Below are 19,843 nucleotides of genomic sequence, written 5' to 3'. Positions count from 1 at the left end.
CGGAAATTGTTTCTGTAGTTAGAAACTCATAAGATTTCCTGCAACATTTTGTTGAAATATAATTTGATCTCAGAAAATAGGCTAATTGATTTCGACCATATGATACTAACAGGCTAAGAGAGAGTTTCTATCTACATGCCATCAGACTGCAGAGCAGTTGAACTGGACTGACCACCTGCTTTGATTCTCTGCACCTTAGCTCACACACACACGCATGCATGCAGTGCATTCAGAAAGTTTTCAGGCCCCTTCCCTTTTTTCCTAATTTTGTTACGTTACAGCCTTATTCTAAAATGGCTAAATAAAAATATATCTTCACACTACCCCATAATGACAGACTCTATATTGAGCTCAGGTGCATCCTGTTTACATTGATAATCCTTGATGTTTCTACAACTTGATTGGAGTCTACCTGTGGTAAATTCAATTGATTGGACATGATTTGGGAAGGCACACACCTGTCTATATAAGGTCCCACCGTTGACAGTGCATGTCAGAGCAAAAACCAAGCCATGAGGTCGAAGGAATTGTCCATAGAGTTTTGAGACAGGATTGTGTCGAGGCACATGTCTGGGGAAGGGTACCAAAATAATTCTGCAGCATTGATAGGTCCCCAAGAACACAGTGGCCTCCATTCATAAATGGAATAAGTTTAGAACCACCAAGACTCTTCCTAGAGCTGGCCACCTGGCCAAACTGAGCATTCGGGGGATAAGGGCCTTGGTCAGGAAGGTGACTAACAACTCTATGGTCACTCTGACAGAGCTCCAGAGTTCCTCTGTAGAGATGGGAGAACCTTCCAGAAGGACAACCATCTCTGCAGCACTCTACCAATCAGGGTTTCATGGTAGAGTGGCCAGACGGAAGACACTCCTCAGTAAAAGGCACCTAAAGGACTCGGACCATGAGAAACAAGATTATTTGGTATGATGAAACCAAGCTTGAACTCTTTGGCCTGAATACCAAGCATCAAGTCTGGAGGAAACCTGGCACCATCCCTACGGTAAGTCGTGGTGGTGGTGGCAGCATGGATGGAAACCTGCTCAGGACCTCAGACGGGTGAAGGTTGACCTTCCATCATGAAGGAGTGACAATGCTAGAGTGACTTAGGGTTAAGTCTCTGAATCTCCTTGAGTGACCCAGCCAGAGCTCGGACTTGAAACTTATCGAACATCTCTGGAGAGACCTGACAATTACAGTGCACCGACGCTCCCCATCCAACCTGACCGAGCTTTAGAGGATCTTCAGAGAAGAATGGGGAAAATCTCCCCAAATACAGGGCTGCTTAACTTGTAGTGTCATACCCAAGAAGACTCAAAGCTGTATTCGCTGCCAAAGGTGCTTCAACAAAGTACAGAGTAAAGGGCCTGAATACTTTTTAAACATTTCTAAAAACCTGTTTTTGCTTAGTCATTATGGAGTATTATATGTAGATTCTAAAATCAATTTTAGAATAAGGCTGTAACGCAACAAAATGTGGAAAAGGTCAAAGGGTCTGAGTACTTTCCTAACACTGTTTACACTGAGTGTACAAAACATTAGGAATACCTGCTCTTTGGATTACATAGCTTTCACCTGGTCAGTCTATGGTCCCTTGCTGATGTCACCTGTTAAATCTGCTTCAATCAGTGTAGAAGAAGGGGAGGAGACAGGTTAAAGAAGGATTTTTACATCTAGAGACATGGATTGTGTGTGTGCAATTCAGAGGATGAATGAGCAAGACAAAAGATTTAGGTGCCCATTGAACGGAGTATGGTTGTAGATGCCAGGTGCACCCGTGTCAACTGCAACGCTGTCAGGCTTTTCACGCTCAATAGTTTCCCGTGTGTATAAAGATTGGTCCACCACCCAAAGGATATCCAGCCAATTTGACAACTCTGGGATAGTTCACCTAAATTACAAAATTACCCATTTGTGTGTCCAGAGTGGCACAGCGGTCTAAGGCATTGCATCGCGGTGTTGCGGTGTCACTAAGGCTTGGGGTTCGATCACAGTCTGTGTCATTACCGGCTGTGACCGGGAGTCCCATAGGGCCCGCACAATTGGCCAAGCATTGTCCGGGTTAGGGGAGGGTTTGGCCCGGGGGGGCTTTACTTGGCTTATCGTGCACTAGCGACTCATTGTGGCGGGTCAGGTGCCTGCAGGCTGACTTTGGTCATCAGTTTAACTGTTTCCTCTGACACATTTGTGCAGCTGGCTGCCAGGTTAAGCGAGTTGCTGTTAAGAAGCGTGGTTTGGCGGGTCATGTATCAGAGGACTCATGACTCGACCTCCGCCTCTCCTGAACCCGTTGGGGAGTTGCAGCGATGAGAATATATTATTTATGAAAAGGGGGGGTAACGTGTCTCCTCCCCCCCCAAATAAAATACATGGCCCCAGTACCATGTAAGCCCATGACCAAGAGTATGTGAACACCTGCATGTCGAACATCTCATTCTAAAATCATGGGCATTAATATGAAGTTGGTCCCCCCCACTGCTGCTATAATAGCCTCCACTTTTCTGGGAAGGCTTTCCACAAGATGTTGGAACTTTGCTGTGGGGACTTGCTTCCATTCAGCCAAGAGCATTAGTGAGGTCGGGCACGGATGTTGAGTGATTAGGCCTGGCTCCCAATCCGCGTTACAAATCTTCCCAAAGGTGTTCAATGGGGTTGAGGTCACGGCTCTGTGCAGGCCAGTCAAGTTTTCTTCCACACTGATCTCGACAAACCATTTCTGTATGGACCTTGCTTTGTGCAAGGTCAGTGTGGAAGGCACTGTCATGCAGAAACAGGAAAGGGCCTTCCCCAATCTGTTGCAACAAAGTTGGGAGCACAGAATCGTCTAGTATGTCATTTTATGCTGTAGCTTTAAGATTTCTCTTCACTGAAACTAAGGAGCCTAGCCCGAACCATAAAAAAACAGATTTGTCCGCTGGACTGCCTGATGGTAAAGCGTGATTCATCACTCAAACACATTTCCACTGCTCCAGAGTCCAGTGTCGGCGGGCTTTACATCACTTCAGACAATGCTTGGCATTGCACATGGTGAGGCTTGTGTGCGGCTGCTCGGCCATGGAAACCCATTTCATAAAGCTCCCGACGAACAGTTATTGTGCTGACGTTGCTTCCAGATGCAGTTTAGAACTCGCTAGTGTGTTGCAACCAAGGAGATAATTTTTTTCGCGCTGTGCGCTTCAGTGGTCCTATTCTGTGAGCTTGTGTGGACTAACACTTAGCGGCTGAGATGTTGTTGCTCTTAGACTGTTACACTTCACAATAACCGTACTTAAAGTTGACGGGCAGCTCTAGCAGTGTAGAAATTGTACAAATGTTCTTGTTGTAAAGGTGGCATTCCTATGGTGGTGCCACGTTGAAACGCACAGCTCTTCAGTAATGCCATTCTACTGCCAGTTTTTGTCTATGGAGATTGCATGGGAGTGTGCTTGATTTTATGCAAAATAGCTTAAATCACTCATTTGAAGGGGTGTCCACATATTTTTGTGTATATGTAGTGTATGATAGCATCCCATGCTTTGGTTTTGTTTACCTTCGCTTACTTTTTAGTATTTGTGGCACAAATCTATTGCAAGTCAGTGGTACCTGTATTAGCATTTTCCTTTAAGTCCTTTATAAGTATCATTGAGTTATACCAGGTATTCACAAACTGGGGTACGTTCAATGCTGTTGTGGGTACGACATATAAAAATGTGATTTCATATACAGTGGGGCAAAAAAGTATTTAGTCAGCCACCAATTGTGCAAGTTCTCCCACTTAAAAAGATGAGAGGCCTGTAATTTTCATCATAGGTACACTTACACTATGACAGACAAAATGAGAGAAAAAAATCCAGAAAATCACATTGTAGGATTTTTTATGAATTTATTTGCAAATTATGGTGTGCTGCCGCCAACCCCGGACAGGAAGATCATGTCAGTGACTCAACCCACTCGTGGACCAGTAAGCCACCAGTAAGCCAGTGACTCAGCGCTCGTAATAGGGTTAGAGGCAGAGAATCCCAGTAAAGAGAGGGGAGCCGGCCAGGCAGAGACAGCAAGGGAAGTTTGTCGCTCCAGTGACTTTCCGTTCACCTTCACACCCCTGGGCCAGACTACACTCAATCATAGAACCTACTGAAGAGATGAGTCTTAAATAATGACTTAAAAGTTGAGACCTTGTCTACATCTCTCACGTGGGACGTGTAGGTATGTACGCAGGACCAAATCAGAAAGATGGGTTGGAGCAAGCCCATGTAATGCTTTGTAGGTTAGCAGTAAACCTTGATCAGCCCTAGCCTTAACAGGAAGCCAGTAGAGGCTAGCAATATGTAATATTGTAATATGATCCATTTTTTTTGTTCTAGTCAAGATTCTAGCAGCCGTGTTTAGCACTAACTGAAGTTTAGTAGAGCATTGCAGTAGTCTAATCTAGAAGTGACAAAAGCATGGATTAATTTCTAGATTTTTGGACAAAGTTTCAGATTTCTGTAACGTTACAAAGCTGGGGGTGGGGGAAGTTGTCCTTGAAACATTCTTATGTTCATCAAAAGAGATCAGGGTCCAGAGTAACGCCAAGGTCCTTCAATTTTATTTGAGGTGACTGTACAAACATCAAGACTAATGGTCAGATCCAACAGAATATCTTTGTTTCTTGGGACCTAGAACTAGCGTCTCTGTTTTGTCCGAGTTTAAAAGGAAAACATTTGCCCTCATCCACTTCCTTCTGTCTGAAACGCTTCCAGGGTAGGCTATATTGGGGCTTCACCATGATTCATCGGAATATACAGATGTGTATCGTCCACATAGCAGTGAAAGTTAACATTGTTTCCGAATGACATCACCAAGGGTTAAAAATATATAATGAAAACAAGAGTGGACCTAAAACGGAACCTTGAGGAACACAAATGTACAGTTGATTTGTTAGAGGGCTAACCCTCCACAGAGACAAACTGATGTCGTTCCAACAGATAAGATCTAAACCGGGCCAGAATTTGTCCATGTAGACCAATTTGGGATTCTAATCTCTCAAAGAATGTAGTGATCGATGGTATCAAAAGCAGCTCTTAGGTCTAGGAGCATGAGGACAGATGCAGAGCCATGTTCTTCCGCCATTAAATGTCATTTTCCACCTTCACGAGAGCAGTCTCAGTGCTATGATGGGGTCTAAAACCAGACTGATGTGTTTCGTATACATTGTTTGTCTTCAGGAAAGCAGTGAGTTGATGCGCAACAGCTTTTACTAAAATTGAGAGGAATGGGAGATTCAATATAGGCAATATTTTTTTTCAAGTCAAGGTTTGGCTTTTTCAATAGATTCTTTATTACTGCCACCTTTAGTGAGTTTGGTACACATCCGGTGGATAGGGAGCTGTTTATTATGTTCAACATTGGAGGGCCAAGCACAGGAAGTAGCTCTTTCAGTAGTTTAGTTGGAATAGGGTCCAGTATGCAGCTTGACGGTTTAGAGGCCATGACTATTTTCATGAATGTGTCAAGAGATACCAGATTATACAACTTGAGTGTCTCCATTGACCCTAGGTCCTGGCAGTGTTGTGCAGACTCAGGACAACTGAGCTTTGGAGAAATATGCAGATTTAAAGAGGAGTCCATACTTGGCGTTCTAATGATCATGATCTTTTCGTCAAAGAAGTTCATGAATTTATCACTGATGATGTAAAAGCCATCCTCTCTTGGGGAATGCTGCTTTTTATTTAGCTTTGCGACCGTATCAAAAAAACATTTTGGATTGTTATTCTCAATTAGGTGGAAAAAATAGGATGATGATATTGCACTGTACTGTCTTTACAAGCTAGTCGGAAGACTTCCAGTTTGGTGTAGCTCTGTTTCCGTTCCAATTTTCTGGAAGCTTGCTTCAGGGCTCAGGTATTTTCTATATACCAGGGAGCAAATTTCTTGTGGCAAGTGTTTTTTTTTTTGTTTTTAGGGGTGAGACTGCATCTAGGGTGTTACGCAAGGTTAAATTTAGTTCCTCAGTTAGGTGGTTAACTGATTTTTGTACTGTAACATCCTTAGGAAGGTGGAGGGAGTCTGGAAGGGCATCTAGGAATCTTTGGGTTGTCTGAAAATTTATAGCACGACTTTTGATCCTTGTTGGGGTCTGAGAAGATTATTTGTTGTGATTGCAAATGTAATAAAATGGTGGTCCGATGTCCGGGACTATGAGGGAAAAACATTGAGATCCACAATATTTTTTCCATCGGACAAAACTAGGTCCAGAGTATGACTGTGGCAGTGAGTAGGTCTGGAGACGTGTTGGACAAAACCCACTGAGTCGATGATGGCTCCGAAAGCATTTTAGAATGGGTCTGTGGAGTTTTCCATGTGAATATTATCTGCCATGACTAGAGGTCGACCGATTATGATTTTTCAACACCGATATCAATACTGATTATTGTAGGACCATAAAAGCCGATACCGATCAATTGGACGATTTTTATTTATTTATCTGTAATAATGACAATTACAACAAGACTGAATGAACACTTATTTTAACTTAATATAATACATCAATAAAATCAATTTAGCCTCAAATAAATAATGAAACATGTTCAATTTGTTTTAAATAATGCAAAAACAAAGTGTTGGAGAAGAAAGTAAAATTGTAATATGTTCCATGTAAAATATGTGCCATGTGAGAAAGCTAACGTTTCAGTTCCTTGCTCAGAACATGAGAACATATGAAAGCTGGTGGTTCCTTTTAACATGAGTCTTCAATATTCCCAGGTAAGAGGTTTTAGGTTGTAGTTATTATAGGAATTATAGGACATTTTCTCTCTATACGATTTGTATTTCATATACCTTTGACTATTGGATGTTCTTAAAGGCACTTTAGTATTGCCAGTGTAACAGTATAGCTTCCGTCCCTTTCCTCGCTCCTCCCTGGGCTCGAACCAGCAACACAACGACAATTAGCGCGCGCTAACTAGCCAGCCAATTCACTTCGGTTACACCAGCCTCATCTCGGGAGTTGATAGGCTTGAAGTCATAAACAGTGCAATGCTTGACGCACAACGAAGAGCTGCTGGCAAAACGCACGAAAGTGCTGTTTGAATTAATGTTTACGCGCCTGCTTCTGCCTACCACCACTCAGTCAGATACTTGTATGCTCAGTCAGATTATATGCAACGCAGGACACGCTAGATAATATCTAGTAATATCAACCTAGTGATTATGATTTATTGTTTTTTATAAGTTTAATGCTAGCTAGCAACTTACCTTGGCTTACTGCATTCGCATAACAGGCAGCCTCCTTGTGGAGTGCAACGAGAAAGAGGCAGGTCGTTATTGCGTTGGACTAGTTAAGGTTGCACGATTGGCTCCCCCGAGCTGACAAGGCGAAAATCTGTCGTTCTGCCCCTGAAGGCAGTTAACCCACTGTTCCTAGGCCGTCATTGAAAATAAGAATGTGTTCTTAACTGACTTACCTAGTTAAATAAAGATTAAATAAAGGTGTAGGGGGAAATAAAGGGAAGAAAAAAAATTGACGCCCTAAAAATACTGATTTCCGATTGTTATGAGAACTTGAAATCGGCCCTAATTAATCGGTCGACCTCTAGCCATGACTACAAGGTCAGATAGGATTTCAGGGAACTCATTAAAGAACGCTGGGAAGCCTGTAAACAGTAGCTATACAAAGTGATTGAGTAGATTGCATGACCAGGAGCTCAAAAGATGAAAAGTCATTTTTTGGGGGGTAAATTGAAGTTTGCTGTCATAAATGTTTGGAACACCTCTGCCTTTGCAGGATGAGTGGGGGATATGGTCACTAATGTAACCAGGAGCAGAGGACTCATTTAACACAGTAAATTCATCAGGCATAAGCCATGTTTCAGTCAGGCTAATCACACATCATCTAATCACAAACAATTCTGAGATTTCCATACCCAACTATAACACTTTCTTTCAAGATAGAACTGCCAAAGGGGGAGGAGTTAGCCTGCAAAGTTCTGTCATACTTTCCAGGTCTATGCTCAAACAGTTCGAAATTCAATTTTTAAAAATTAATCTCTCCAGAAATAAGTCTCTCACTGTTGCTGCCTGCTACCACCCCCCCCCCCCCCCCCCCCCCCCCTCAGCTCCCAGCTGTGCCCTGGACACCATCTGTGAATTGATCGCCCCCCCATCTAGCTTCAGAGTTTGTTCTGTTAGGTGACCTAAACTGGGATATGCTTAACACCCCGGCAGTCCTACAATCTAAGCTAGATGCCCTCAATCTCACACAAATCATCAAGGAACCCACCAGGTACAACCCTAAATCTGTAAACATGAGCACCCTAATTGACATTTTCCTGACCAACTTGCCCTCCAAATACACCTCTGCTGTTTTAAATCAGGATCTCAGCGATCACTGCCTCATTGCCTGTATCCGCTACGGGTCTGCGGTCAAACGACCACCCCTCATCACTGTCAAACGCTCCCAAAAACACTTCTGCGAGCAGGCCTTTCTAATCAACCTGGCCCGGGTATCCTGGAAGGATATTGACCTCATCCCGTCAGTTGAGGATGCCTGGTCATTATTTAAGAGTAACTTCCTCACCATCTTAGGCAAGCATGCTCTGTTCAAAAAATGCAGAACTAAGAACAGATATAGCCCTTGGTTCACTCCAGACCTGACTAACCTCGACCAGCACAAAAACATCCTTTGGCGGACTGCAATAGCATCGAATAGTCCCCGCGATATGCAACTGTTCAGGGAAGTCAGGAACCAATACACACAGTCAGTCAGGAAAGCAAAGGCCAGATTTTTCAAGCAGAAATTTGCATCCTGTAACTCCAAAAAGTTCTGGGACACTAAAGTCCATGGAGAACAAGAGCACTTCCTCCCAGCTGCCCACTGCACTGAGGCTAGGTAACACGGTCACCACCGAGAAATTCAAGAAGCATTTTGATATGGCTGGCCATGCCTTCCTCCTGGCTACTCCAACCTCAGCCAACAGCTCCCCCCCCCCCCCGCAGCTACTCGCCCACGTCTCCCCAGCTTCTCCTTTACCCAAATCCAGATAGCAGATGTTCTGAAAGAGCTGCAAAACCTGGACCCGTACAAATCAGCTGGGCTTGACAATCTGAGACCCTCTATTTCTGAAACTGTCCGCCGCCATTGTCGCAACACCTATTGCCAGCCTGTTCAACCTCTCCTTCGAAACATCTGAGATCCCCAAGGATTGGAAAGCTGCTGCGGTCATCCCCCTCTTCAAAGGGGGAGACACCCTGGACCCAAACTGCTACAGACCTATATCTATCCTGCCCTGCCTATCTAAGGTCTTCGAAAGCCAAGTCAATAAACAGATCACTGACCATCTCGAATCCCACCGTACCTTCTCCGCTATGCAATCCAGGTTCCGAGCCGGTCACGGGTGCACCTCAGCCACGCTCAAGGTACTAAATGATATCATAACCGCCATCGATAAAAGACAGTACTGTGTAGCAGTCTTCATCGACCTGGCCAAGGCTTTCGACTCTGTCAATCACCATATTCTTATCGGCAAACTCGGTAGTCTCGGTTTTTCTAATGACTGCCTTGCCTGGTTCACCAACTACTTTGCAGACAGAGTTCAGTGTGTCAAATCGGAGGGCATGTTGTCCGGTCCTCTGGCAGTCTCTATGGGGGTACCACAGGGTTCAATTCTCGGGCCGACTCTTTTCTCTGTATATATCAATGATGTTGCTCTTGGTGCGGGAGATTCCCTGATCCACCTCTACGCAGACGACACCATTCTATATACTTCTGGCCCTTCCTTGGACACTGTGCTATCTGACCTCCAAACGAGCTTCAATGCCATACAACACTCCTTCCGTGGCCTCCAACTGCTCTTAAACACTAATAAAACCAAATGCATGATTTTCAACCGTTCGCTGCCTGCACCCGCACGCCCAACTAGCATCACCACCCTGGATGGTTCTGACCTAGAGTGGAATCTATAAGTACCTAAGTGTCTGGCTAGATGGCAAACTCTCCTTCCAGAATCATATCAAACATCTCCAATCCAAAATCAAATCTAGAGTTGGCTTTCTATTTCGCAACAAAGCCTCCTTCACTCACACCGCAAAACTTACCCTAGTAAAACTGACTATCCTACCGATCCTCGACTTCTGCGATGTCATCTACAAAATATCTTCCAATACTCTACTCAGCAAACTGGATGCAGTTTATCACAGTGCCATCTGTTTTGTTACTAAAGCACCTTATACCACCCACCACTGCGACCTGTATGCTCTAGTCGGCTGGCCCTCGCTACATGTTCGTTGCCAGACCCACTGGCTCCAGGTCCTCTATAAGTCTATGCTAGGTAAAGCTCTGCCTTATCTCAGTTCACTGGTCACGATGGCAACACCCACCCGTAGCATGCGCTCCAGCAGGTGTATCTCACTGATCATCCCTAAAGCCAACACCTAATTTGGCCGCCTTTCCTTCCAGTTCTCTGCTGCCTGCGACTGGAACGAATTGCAAAAATCTCTGAAGTTGGAGACTTATCTCCCTCACCAACTTCAAACATCTGCTATCTGAGCAGCTAACCGATCGCTGCAGCTGTACATAGTCCATCGGTATATAGCCCACCCAATTTACCTACCTCATCCCCATACTGTTTGTATTTTATTTACTTTTCTGCTCTTTTGTACACCAGTATCTCTTACCTGCACATGCTCATCTGATCATTTATCACTCCAGTGTTAATCTGCTAAATTGTAATTATTCACTCCTATAGCCTATTTATTGCCTACCTCATGCCTTTTGCACACAATGTATATAGATTCTTTTTTTTCCTACTATGTTATTGACTTGTTTATTGTTTACTCCATGTGTAACTCTGTGTTGTCTATTCACACTGCTATGCTTTATCTTGGCCAGGTCGCAGTTGCAAATTAGAACTTGTTCTCAACTAGCCTACCTGGTTAAATAAAGGTGAAATAAAATAAATGATCAGTGATTAGTTAATTGACTATAACTTGCCTGGAAGTGGGGGATCTAACATTAAGTAGCACTATTTTGAGATGTGAGATCACAATCTCTTTCAATAATGACAGGAATGGAGGTGGTAATTATTCCAGTGAGATTGCTAAAGTGAATACCGCCATGTTTAGTTTTGCCCAACCTAGATCGAGGCACAGACACGGTCTCAATTTGGATAGCTAAGTTGACTACACGGACTGTGCTAGTGGCAGACTCCACTAAGCTGGCAGGGTGGCTGACAGCCTGCTGTCTGGCCTGCACCCTATTTCATTGTGTAGCTAGAGGAGTTAGCCCTGTCTATGTTCGTAGATAAGATGAGAGGGCCCCTCCAGCTAGGATGGAGTCCGTCACTCCTCAACAGGCCAGGCTTGGTCCTGTTTGTGGGTGAGTCCCAGAAAGGGAGCCAATTATCTACAAATTCTATATTTTGGGAGTGGCAGAAAACCGTTTTCAACCAGCGATTGAGTTGTGAGACTCTGCTGTAGAGCTCATCACTCCCCCTAACTGGGAGAAGGCCAGAGACAATTACTCGATACCGACACATCTTTCTAGCTGATTTACACTCTGAAGCTATGTTGCGCTTGGTGACCTCTGACTGTTTCATCCTAACATCGTTGGTGCCGACCTGGATAACAATATGAATGGCCAGATTGCTAGCAAGAATTACAAGAAACTACCATGTGGGGAATTGTAAGTGGATCGTTTCATCTTGTACTTGAGACAATGTCTTGTTTTAACTGATTTCATCTCGATACAAATTCTGCTAATATTCGATAACTAACCAACAACTGACTTGTTTGAGACAAGCTCATTGTGCAAATTGATTCTATATTTTCAATAAATATGGGAGACTAAATATGGCTTACCTGCTGTCAACAATCTAAGCCAACCCTGTCTGTTATGCTTCACTATTTTGGATCACTCCAATATTTTTTCCACTCTGCGACGGAGGGATACGTCTGAGGTGAGGATTTACAGATTTACTCCCGTGTACACCTGTGTCACGGCTGCAGTTGGCCCCTATTTATAGACCCTGTGGCAGCTTCACACGTTCTTACATTTTCTTGGCGGACGTCAGTATGGTTTGAGGTACAAACTTTCTGAAGTTTGCTTGGTATGTCACTGGTAAGTGTAATATCTTGCGTGGAAGTATACTCACTGGCTGTTTTCAGCCTGAAGCAGCTGGTTACATGTCCAGCCCCGCCTCTTGAGTGCGCCACTCGCTGCGTGCGGTTGATCTGTATCTTCTGCCCGTGGTTTGTCGTATACTTGTGTTTTGTTAGCGTTACACTACTACTTTGTGTGCATCAATTAGTATGGTGGCTCTTGTTGCCACAAACTGTAATTTACCTTACACAACTTGGCTACTGGCTTGTTCAATGTGTGTGTATGTTGTGAATTGCTTTAACATGCTGCTCCCCGCGCTGTTGGTGCAGGTTCTCTGCTAATTACGCTGCAGTTTTTATTTTCTTGTTCTTTTCCCTGCAGAGTAAGAGTATCGTAGTGGGCTTTCCACTATGTTGAGACATTAACTTTAGAGTTCCTTAAAGGAGTTACTCCATCATATGGTGCTGTTTTTACTGCTTGGATATTAAACCGGCTAGGTTATATTGCAGTTGGCGAAAAACCAAAAAATGAATCCAATCCATTACCTTGTTGCTGTTTTTTTGGGTTTTTTTTGTCTGCCTGCTTTTCCCACACGGGTCTTCCCTGTTCTTTTTCACAGCTACTGGGTAATTTATCCCTCACCGGCTTCCTATTCCTTCAAGCGGGTCACGACAAGCGCTCTCAGGGCGGCGTTCCCCTGCTCCGTGGCCTTGTTGGCTTGGCTGAGTTTATGGCTTATATTTGTGACCGGTGTGATGGTGGCATCCCCCTGGGGTTCCGCATACCTTATGTATGCACTGCCTTGGTTTGAGCCACACAGAAAGGGTGGTGGAGCGCACTACCTATTTTGTGTGGTGTTGTGGCCTCCAATCTGGTGCGATTGTTGGCCATGCGCGAGTGGGTCGGCCAGGCTCGGGCTCAGCCTGGGGACGAGCTCCCTCCCTCAGGAGTGGTGCGTCAGTGAGCTGTAAGTCCCTCTACTGGGCCCAGTACCCCTCCCAGGAAGCATGGCTGGGGGCACCACAGGCAGAGCCCATCTGCTGCCAGTTCTGTACGGAGGCAGGAGTAGGACCGCTGGGACCACCTTGAACGGAGGGCGCATGCCCTGCGTCAGGAGGTTGATAGCGTCGATGGTGACGGCAGCTGTTCCCTGTGATAGGCTGTTAATGGGGGACGATGCCGGCACTGTTCAACACCGTGAGCGGGGCTGACAGGCAATCAGAAGCCGGCAGCGGGGCTTGTACACCATGTACCAGGTCCCTCTAGCACCAACTAAATCTGTTAGGGGTATACCAATATATTGGAGTGATCCAATATAGTGAAACATAACGAAGGTTACGTATGTAACCACGGTTATGTGAGCTATATGGATTGCTCCAATCCTCTACAGTGCCAGAGGGTTGCCAAACAACAACCCAATGATCTGGATGCAATCAATTAGATTTCAACAAAATAATGTTTCACGAATGCTAATCTTATCTGTTTCTAACAGAAACTGTTTCAGAACAGTCTGAGACGGTGGAGGTCAATCCTCTTGTGCTTTTTGAGTTGGAACAACCCACTGAAAAATATGGAACTGTGGTACTAACAGCTGGTCAAGTGAAGCACTTATTTGAGGCCATGAACTTTCAAACTGAAGTTACACAACCACGTTCTTCATCAATAAATTTGATTAGCAAGTGTTTTAGGTCAAGTTTGAGTGTTGGTTTTAATGCTTTTCCCCTCTGCTTTTACATCCAATTGTATTTATCCCCAATGCAAAGGACCAATATTCCCCCCACTTGTTTGACTGTACCCAAAGCCTAACCTCACTCAACTCACTCCCTCCCTGTTCTTCTGGTGGACATAACCACAACATTTCCCCCATTTTTACTTCAGCAGGAGCAGAACCCGTACCCCACCACAACACACGGACCCGGCAACGCCATGGCGCCCCAGCCGGGGGGGCCCGGTAACGGCCTGGCAAGTAACCATGGCAACGCAGCCTACCTGTCGGGGCAGGCAGCGGTGGCGGCGGCGCTGAAGCAGCAGCAGCAACAGCAGCAGCTGATGGAGCAGCAGAAACAGTTTCTACTGGGCCAGAGGCAGCAGCAGATCATGGCCCAACAGGTAAATGCCTGGGGTCATGTACTGCAGGTTCTTGGGTACTTAGTATGAATAATTTGGGTAAAATTCAAACACAGGCGTTGTGGCTTATTCACATAACTGGTTTCAACTTTTCCTATGACTACCAGCATGCTGAGTCAATACAGGATCTGTCTATGCTACCTGTCTGGACTTGCTAGTGCTGCATAGCCCTGAGTAAGCAGTATTCTACATGGTATTTATTTCTAACATAAACACAAGGGGGCGCCATTTGTCTGCATGTATTGTGAATTGTTAGATACTACTGCATTGTTGAAGCTAGGAACACAAGCATTTTGCTACACCTCCAATAACGTGTATGTGACCAATAAGATTCGTTTTGTAGAAGTGGCTTATGACAGTTTCGCAGTAGGTGCTTTTATCTCTGCTTCGTCTAAAAGAGAATGTATGGGGAGGAACGTTAGTCGTGTGTATATGCATGACATGTGCATTCTCTATGTATGGTTTCTGTGTTTCAGGAGAAGCAGCGTCTGCAGCAGGAGCAGCAGCTCCAGAGGCACCTGACCCGGCCCCCTCCCCAGTACCAGGACCAACAGAACCAGCAACCTGGAGCACAGAATCCCTTCCAGCAGCAGCAGGTCGCCCAGTTTATAGGTAAATAAGACCCCACGTCACCAGCGTTTACCCCTAATGTAGCATGGGCCCATCAGACCTGGGCCCTCCAGCCCCATCAGACCTGGGCCCTCCAGCCCCATCAGACCTGGGCCCTCCAGCCCCATCAGACCTGGGCCCTCCAGCCCCATCAGACCTGGGCCCTCCAGCCCCATCAGACCTGGGCCCTCCAGCCCCATCAGACCTGGGCCCTCCAGCCCCATCAGACCTGGGCCCTCCAGCCCCATCAGACCTGGGCCCTCTAGCCCCATCAGACCTGGGCCCTCTAGCCCCATCAGACCTGGGCCCTCCAGCCCCATCAGACCTGGGCCCTCCAGCCCCATCAGACCTGGGCCCTCCAGCCCCATCAGACCTGGGCCCTCCAGCCCCATCAGACCTGGGCCCTCCAGCCCCATCAGACCTGGGCCCTCCAGCCCCATTAGACCTGGGCCCTCCAGCCCCATTAGACCTGGGCCCTCCAGCCCCATTAGACCTGGGCCCTCCAGCCCCATCAGACCTGGGCCCTCCAACTCTGTTGCTGGAGGGGAAAAAAACCTACCCTCCAGTAGGTTTTTAAATCAAACCCCAGTTGTAACGAACCTGATTCAGCTAATCAACCAGCTAATTCAAATCTAATCATCAAGCTTTGATGATTTGAATCAGCTTTGTAGTGTTAGGGCAAAACCAAAATGTGCATCCCTCGGGTCCCGAAGACCGAGTTTTGGAATTGCCGGGTTAGGGATAAGAGTGTGATTTTTGGAACAGCCTCAGCCACAGCCAAACTCTATACCAGTGCTTACACTTCCATTTCAATTGAATAGGAACCCTTTGGAAATGTTTGGTTGTGTGGGAGGTTTACTCAAATGATGTGACTCACACAGAACAACTCTTTGTTTGACAGTAAACAAATAAACCTCACAAGTGCAAATGTTGCTTTCGGGGGAATCATTTGAATGGCAAACTAGTAGTAATAGGGTCTAACGTGTTCTCCCGTCTCTAAATACATTTGCCCATTTGTTCCGTGTCTTTAGAGAGAACTGCTGTCTCAATGGTTGCTTTCCTTGCCTCCTTTGATTCTCTAATGGCATGAAAATAATGTGGTTGACCTTGTCGATTGCTATCTGCATTCATGAAAGAATGGTGATGGAGACATGGAGCCGTTTTAAGAATATTGAGAGACAGATTTGGTCTTCTATAATGAGCGTATTAATTAAGATGGCATATTCCATAAGGATTACACATTTTTATAATTCAAAGGTTAACTTTTCAGTTTTATTGTGACTCAAAGCTTATTTTGCTTCTCCCTGCAGGCTCTTCTCAGCCAATGGTCAACGTTGGCTCGCTGGGGGGCCCCGCCCCTGTAGCTCAGCGAATGTTCCCCCAGACACAACAAGGCATGATGGGCATGACCATGGGCCAACAGGGAGGTGGTGGCCCCACACCTGGTGCCCTCCCTGCTGCCAGCCAGGCCGACATGAGCCTCTCCTCTTGCGGGGGCGTTATGGACTCTGCCTTACAGCAGCAGGTACTCTACAGTAACATGAACATGCACCCCTCCCAGCAAAGTTCAATGCAGAGGCAGCCCGTAGGCAACATGGGCGCCCCCTACAGACAGAACATGCTAGCCCAGCAGCAGCACCTCAAAAACCAACCCAACGCCGCCCTGCTGAAACAGCAGCAGCAGTTAGCCAGACTACCCGGCTCCATGCCCAGTGGAAACATGCCCAACACCATGCAGAGTGCCCAGAGCCAAGCCTGGCAGCAGCACCAGGTCATGCAGCAAGCCATGGGTGCCCAGCAAACTCCTTCCAGCAATGGCGGTCTCCCGCCCAATTCCTTTGTCAACTCCAACGCCTTCCACATGCAGCAGCAGACCCGCATGCCCAACAAGATGCCTGTTGGCAACACCCCCTTCGGCGCCAATGCCAACGGCAGGCCCATGGCCGCCATGAACCCTGCCCAGCAACAGATGATGCAGCAGGCCCAGCAAAGGACTGCAGCCAACCCCCAAGTTTCCCTTGAGCAGCCCTTAGGGCAAGTCTTACCCAATCAGCAACAGACTCAGCAACAGCAGGGTTCCCAAGGCCAAGGGGTGTTACCGGACCTGGGGGCCTTCAGTCAGCCGCAGGGGGGGCGTTCGGTCAGCCAGGGGCTCCAGTGCAGCCAGCAGGGCTACCAGATCAACAGAACTGCCAACCAACAGCAGCAGCAGTTGCCGTTTGGCTACAACACTGGATCAGGGGCTAGCAGTCTGCCCAGCTTCCCTGGGGAGGGTGACCTGGTGGATTCTCTGCTGAAAGGACAGAGCACGCAGGAGTGGATGGATGATCTGGATGAGATCGTTCACCTTTTCCGATCAGTAGATTAAGACTGAAAGGACAAAGAGCCACTTCAGACAATTGGGACTTCAGACGATGAGTTGAGAGTGAAAGTTGGTGTATTAGTTCCAAGCCAATTGCCAATGAAATGCAGGAACAGCGAGGGTTAGTAATGGAATTCTGTTACTGTTCTGACAATGCTAGGAGACTGTAATTCTCAGTATTTTGTGTACTGTGAATATACAGTACACAAGGCGTATATAATGTTAAGAGAATTAATGATGGTGCGCAGGGCCAAAACCCGTGTGATTCCTATTGGAGTATATATATTTTTTTTCTTCCCAGGACTCGAAGACGTATAGAGTACTCTACTACTACTACTACTACTACTACTACTACTGAACCTGTGGCTCAGTACTAAACCACTGAATCAAGGGTGAACCGAATTCTCCACACATACACACACAGCCTCTTCTGCTTTGTTTGAAGTTGCAGCCTTCAATGCAAATATATGCTCGGTGTAGCAGAGGTGAGCTAGTAATACATTCCCCCCTATGTAAAAGGTTTGTGGTAATACACAAGAGTTTTTGTTCACGGCCTGCTCATAAGTAGACCTGTGCCATTTCTCCTCTACTCTCAAACCAATGACTAGGTGAGCTAAAGAAACTCAACTGTGGTGGCCATATTTGTTTGGTTAGCCAGTGTCCGTTTGTTGCTAAGTGGGGACCCATATGTTGAACTGTCTGAAGTCTTTGATTTGGAGACCAGACTGTTTCTCTGTTTTAGAGTTGTGCAATTACCCCCAATGTAGGTAGGTTTCAAATGTAAAGTGACAAACGGGGACCTTGTCCCCACATCTCACACATACACTTTTGAGTGATTATTGTATCATGTTTCTAAAATGGTCTCCCTTTAGGTTCCTTACCATGTTTGACCAGTTTACACACTAAAATCACTGTCTTTATTAAACATCCAGCCCACTGTAATTTCAATAACCAAGCTAAAAGAGAAGATAATGTACAGATTTGTCTTTAGTCATGCAGCTTTTATTTTATGTTAGTGGAAATGATTGCCTTAAGACACATTGCAGCCATTATTTTTTGCCATAACCTTGAATGACAATACAGCCTCGAGTTGGGATATTAGATTTTTTAAAATTCCATCCTTGTTTGTGTCAGGGGATACTTGTAAATTTGTATATTTGTTTTGTATGCATTTCCTATTGTTTTTGCCGAAGATATAGCTTATTTTTATATGTATATTGCAGCTGATTTTTGTAAGTATTTTATACTTTTAATATGGTTCTCTGTAAAACAAGAGTATTATGTGAATATAGTTCTTTAGAAACGGACTCTGCGTTTTGTATTTTTGTGCATGCTTGAATTCTAACTAGCTAGCATTACAGTATTAATATTAGGTGCCAACGTAAGTAAAATCCTGTCCAACATTGGATTCACATTGTTATCACATTACAGTTAATCATGATGTGATGGTTGATTACTTTCTTCCATCTGTTTTCTTGTCCTTGTAATTATTTTTGCATCAAGTAGCACAGGAAAGGGGAGCTCCGGCCTGACGGACAAGTCGACACTTTTGCCCTAGTTGACACACACCTGACTCCAAGTATCAAAAGATCAAGGTGTTTAACCAGATGTAATGGCTAGGGCTGGGCAAATGTGTGACTGACACTAATCAGGCCCCTGAGGGCTACTCATCCCTGATATGGCATAGGATCTATGCCGATATCATAGCTAGACATGCAGTGTATTTGCACCCCTTAACTTTTTCCACATTTTGATACATTACAGCCTTATTCGAAAATTTGTTAAATTGTTTTTTCCCCCTCAATCTACACTCAATACCCCATAAAGACAAAGTAAAAATAGGGTTCTTGGTCACCTCCCTGACCAAGGCCCTTCTCCCCCGAATGCTCAGTTTGTCCAGGCGGCCAGCTCTAGAAAGAGTTGGTGGTTCCAAACTCATTCCATTGAATAATGATGGAGGGCACTGTGATCTTGGGGACCTTCAATGCTGCAGGCATTTTTTTGGTATCCTTCATTGTGCCTCAACACAATCCTGTCTCGGGGCTCTACGGACAATTCCTTCGACCTCATGACTTGGTTTTTGCTCTGACATGCACTGTCAACTGTGGGGCCTTTTATGGACAGGTGTGTGCCTTTACAAATCACGTCCAATCAATTTAGTTTACGACATGTGGACTCAATCAAGTTGTAGAAACATCTCAAGGATGATCAATGTAAAGAGGATGCATTTGAGCTCAATTTCGAGTCTCATAGCAAAGGGTCTGAATACTTATGTAAATAAGGTATTTCTATTAATACATTTGCAAAAACTTAATTTCGCTTTGTTTATTATGGGGTATTGTGTGTAGATTGAGGATTTTTAATTAATCAATTTTAGAATAAGGCGGTAACAAAGTGGAACAAGTCAAAGGGTCTGAATACTTTCCGAATGCACTGTACGTGGACTCATGAAACAGCCTGCTCCTGGACCATTGCACTTGCACAACATGCAATTCAATCATGTATGGCTATCATGTGCGTCCAATTCTTCAAAAGTTAACGGATTTGGATTTTGGCAATAGGTTAGGATTAATTGTTAGAATTGGGTTTTTCAAAATGTAAAAATGAGATGCTGATCCCCTGGATAGGAATTCATATTTGGTAGTCTAATCTGACCTTTCAATCAGGATTAAATTATGTTTTTGCATTTT

The 19,843-nt window shown here is 45.2% G+C and overlaps 1 protein-coding gene across 9 annotated transcripts in view; it reads left to right on the top strand.

Annotated features, from left to right (window-relative positions):
* LOC110505102 (mastermind-like transcriptional coactivator 1) overlaps positions 1 to 18,460 on the top strand; it is a 35,751-nt gene extending 17,291 nt beyond the window's left edge. For 4 of the 9 annotated variants that reach the window (XM_090219755.1, XM_090219758.1, XM_021584075.3 and 1 more), the window contains 3 exons: positions 13,937 to 14,164; positions 14,659 to 14,794; positions 16,102 to 18,460. In XM_090219755.1, the coding sequence (XP_090075881.1) occupies positions 13,937 to 14,164; positions 14,659 to 14,794; positions 16,102 to 17,159 (1,422 nt within the window). In that variant the 3' untranslated portion in view covers positions 17,160 to 18,460. Of the gene's footprint in view, positions 1 to 13,933; positions 14,165 to 14,658; positions 14,795 to 16,101 lie in introns of all 9 variants that reach the window. The other 5 variants (XM_021584078.3, XM_090219757.1, XM_021584077.3 and 2 more) reach the window with 2 other exon arrangements.
* Positions 18,461 to 19,843: the final 1,383 nt, after the last annotated feature.

The sequence above is a fragment of the Oncorhynchus mykiss genome, chromosome 25 (assembly GCF_057628025.1).
Source record: "Oncorhynchus mykiss isolate SJ-2025 chromosome 25, ASM5762802v1, whole genome shotgun sequence".
NCBI classification, from domain to species: domain Eukaryota; kingdom Metazoa; phylum Chordata; class Actinopteri; order Salmoniformes; family Salmonidae; genus Oncorhynchus; species Oncorhynchus mykiss.
The sequence above is the reverse complement of the archived record's forward strand: the minus strand, read 5'-3'. Positions and strand labels throughout refer to the sequence as shown.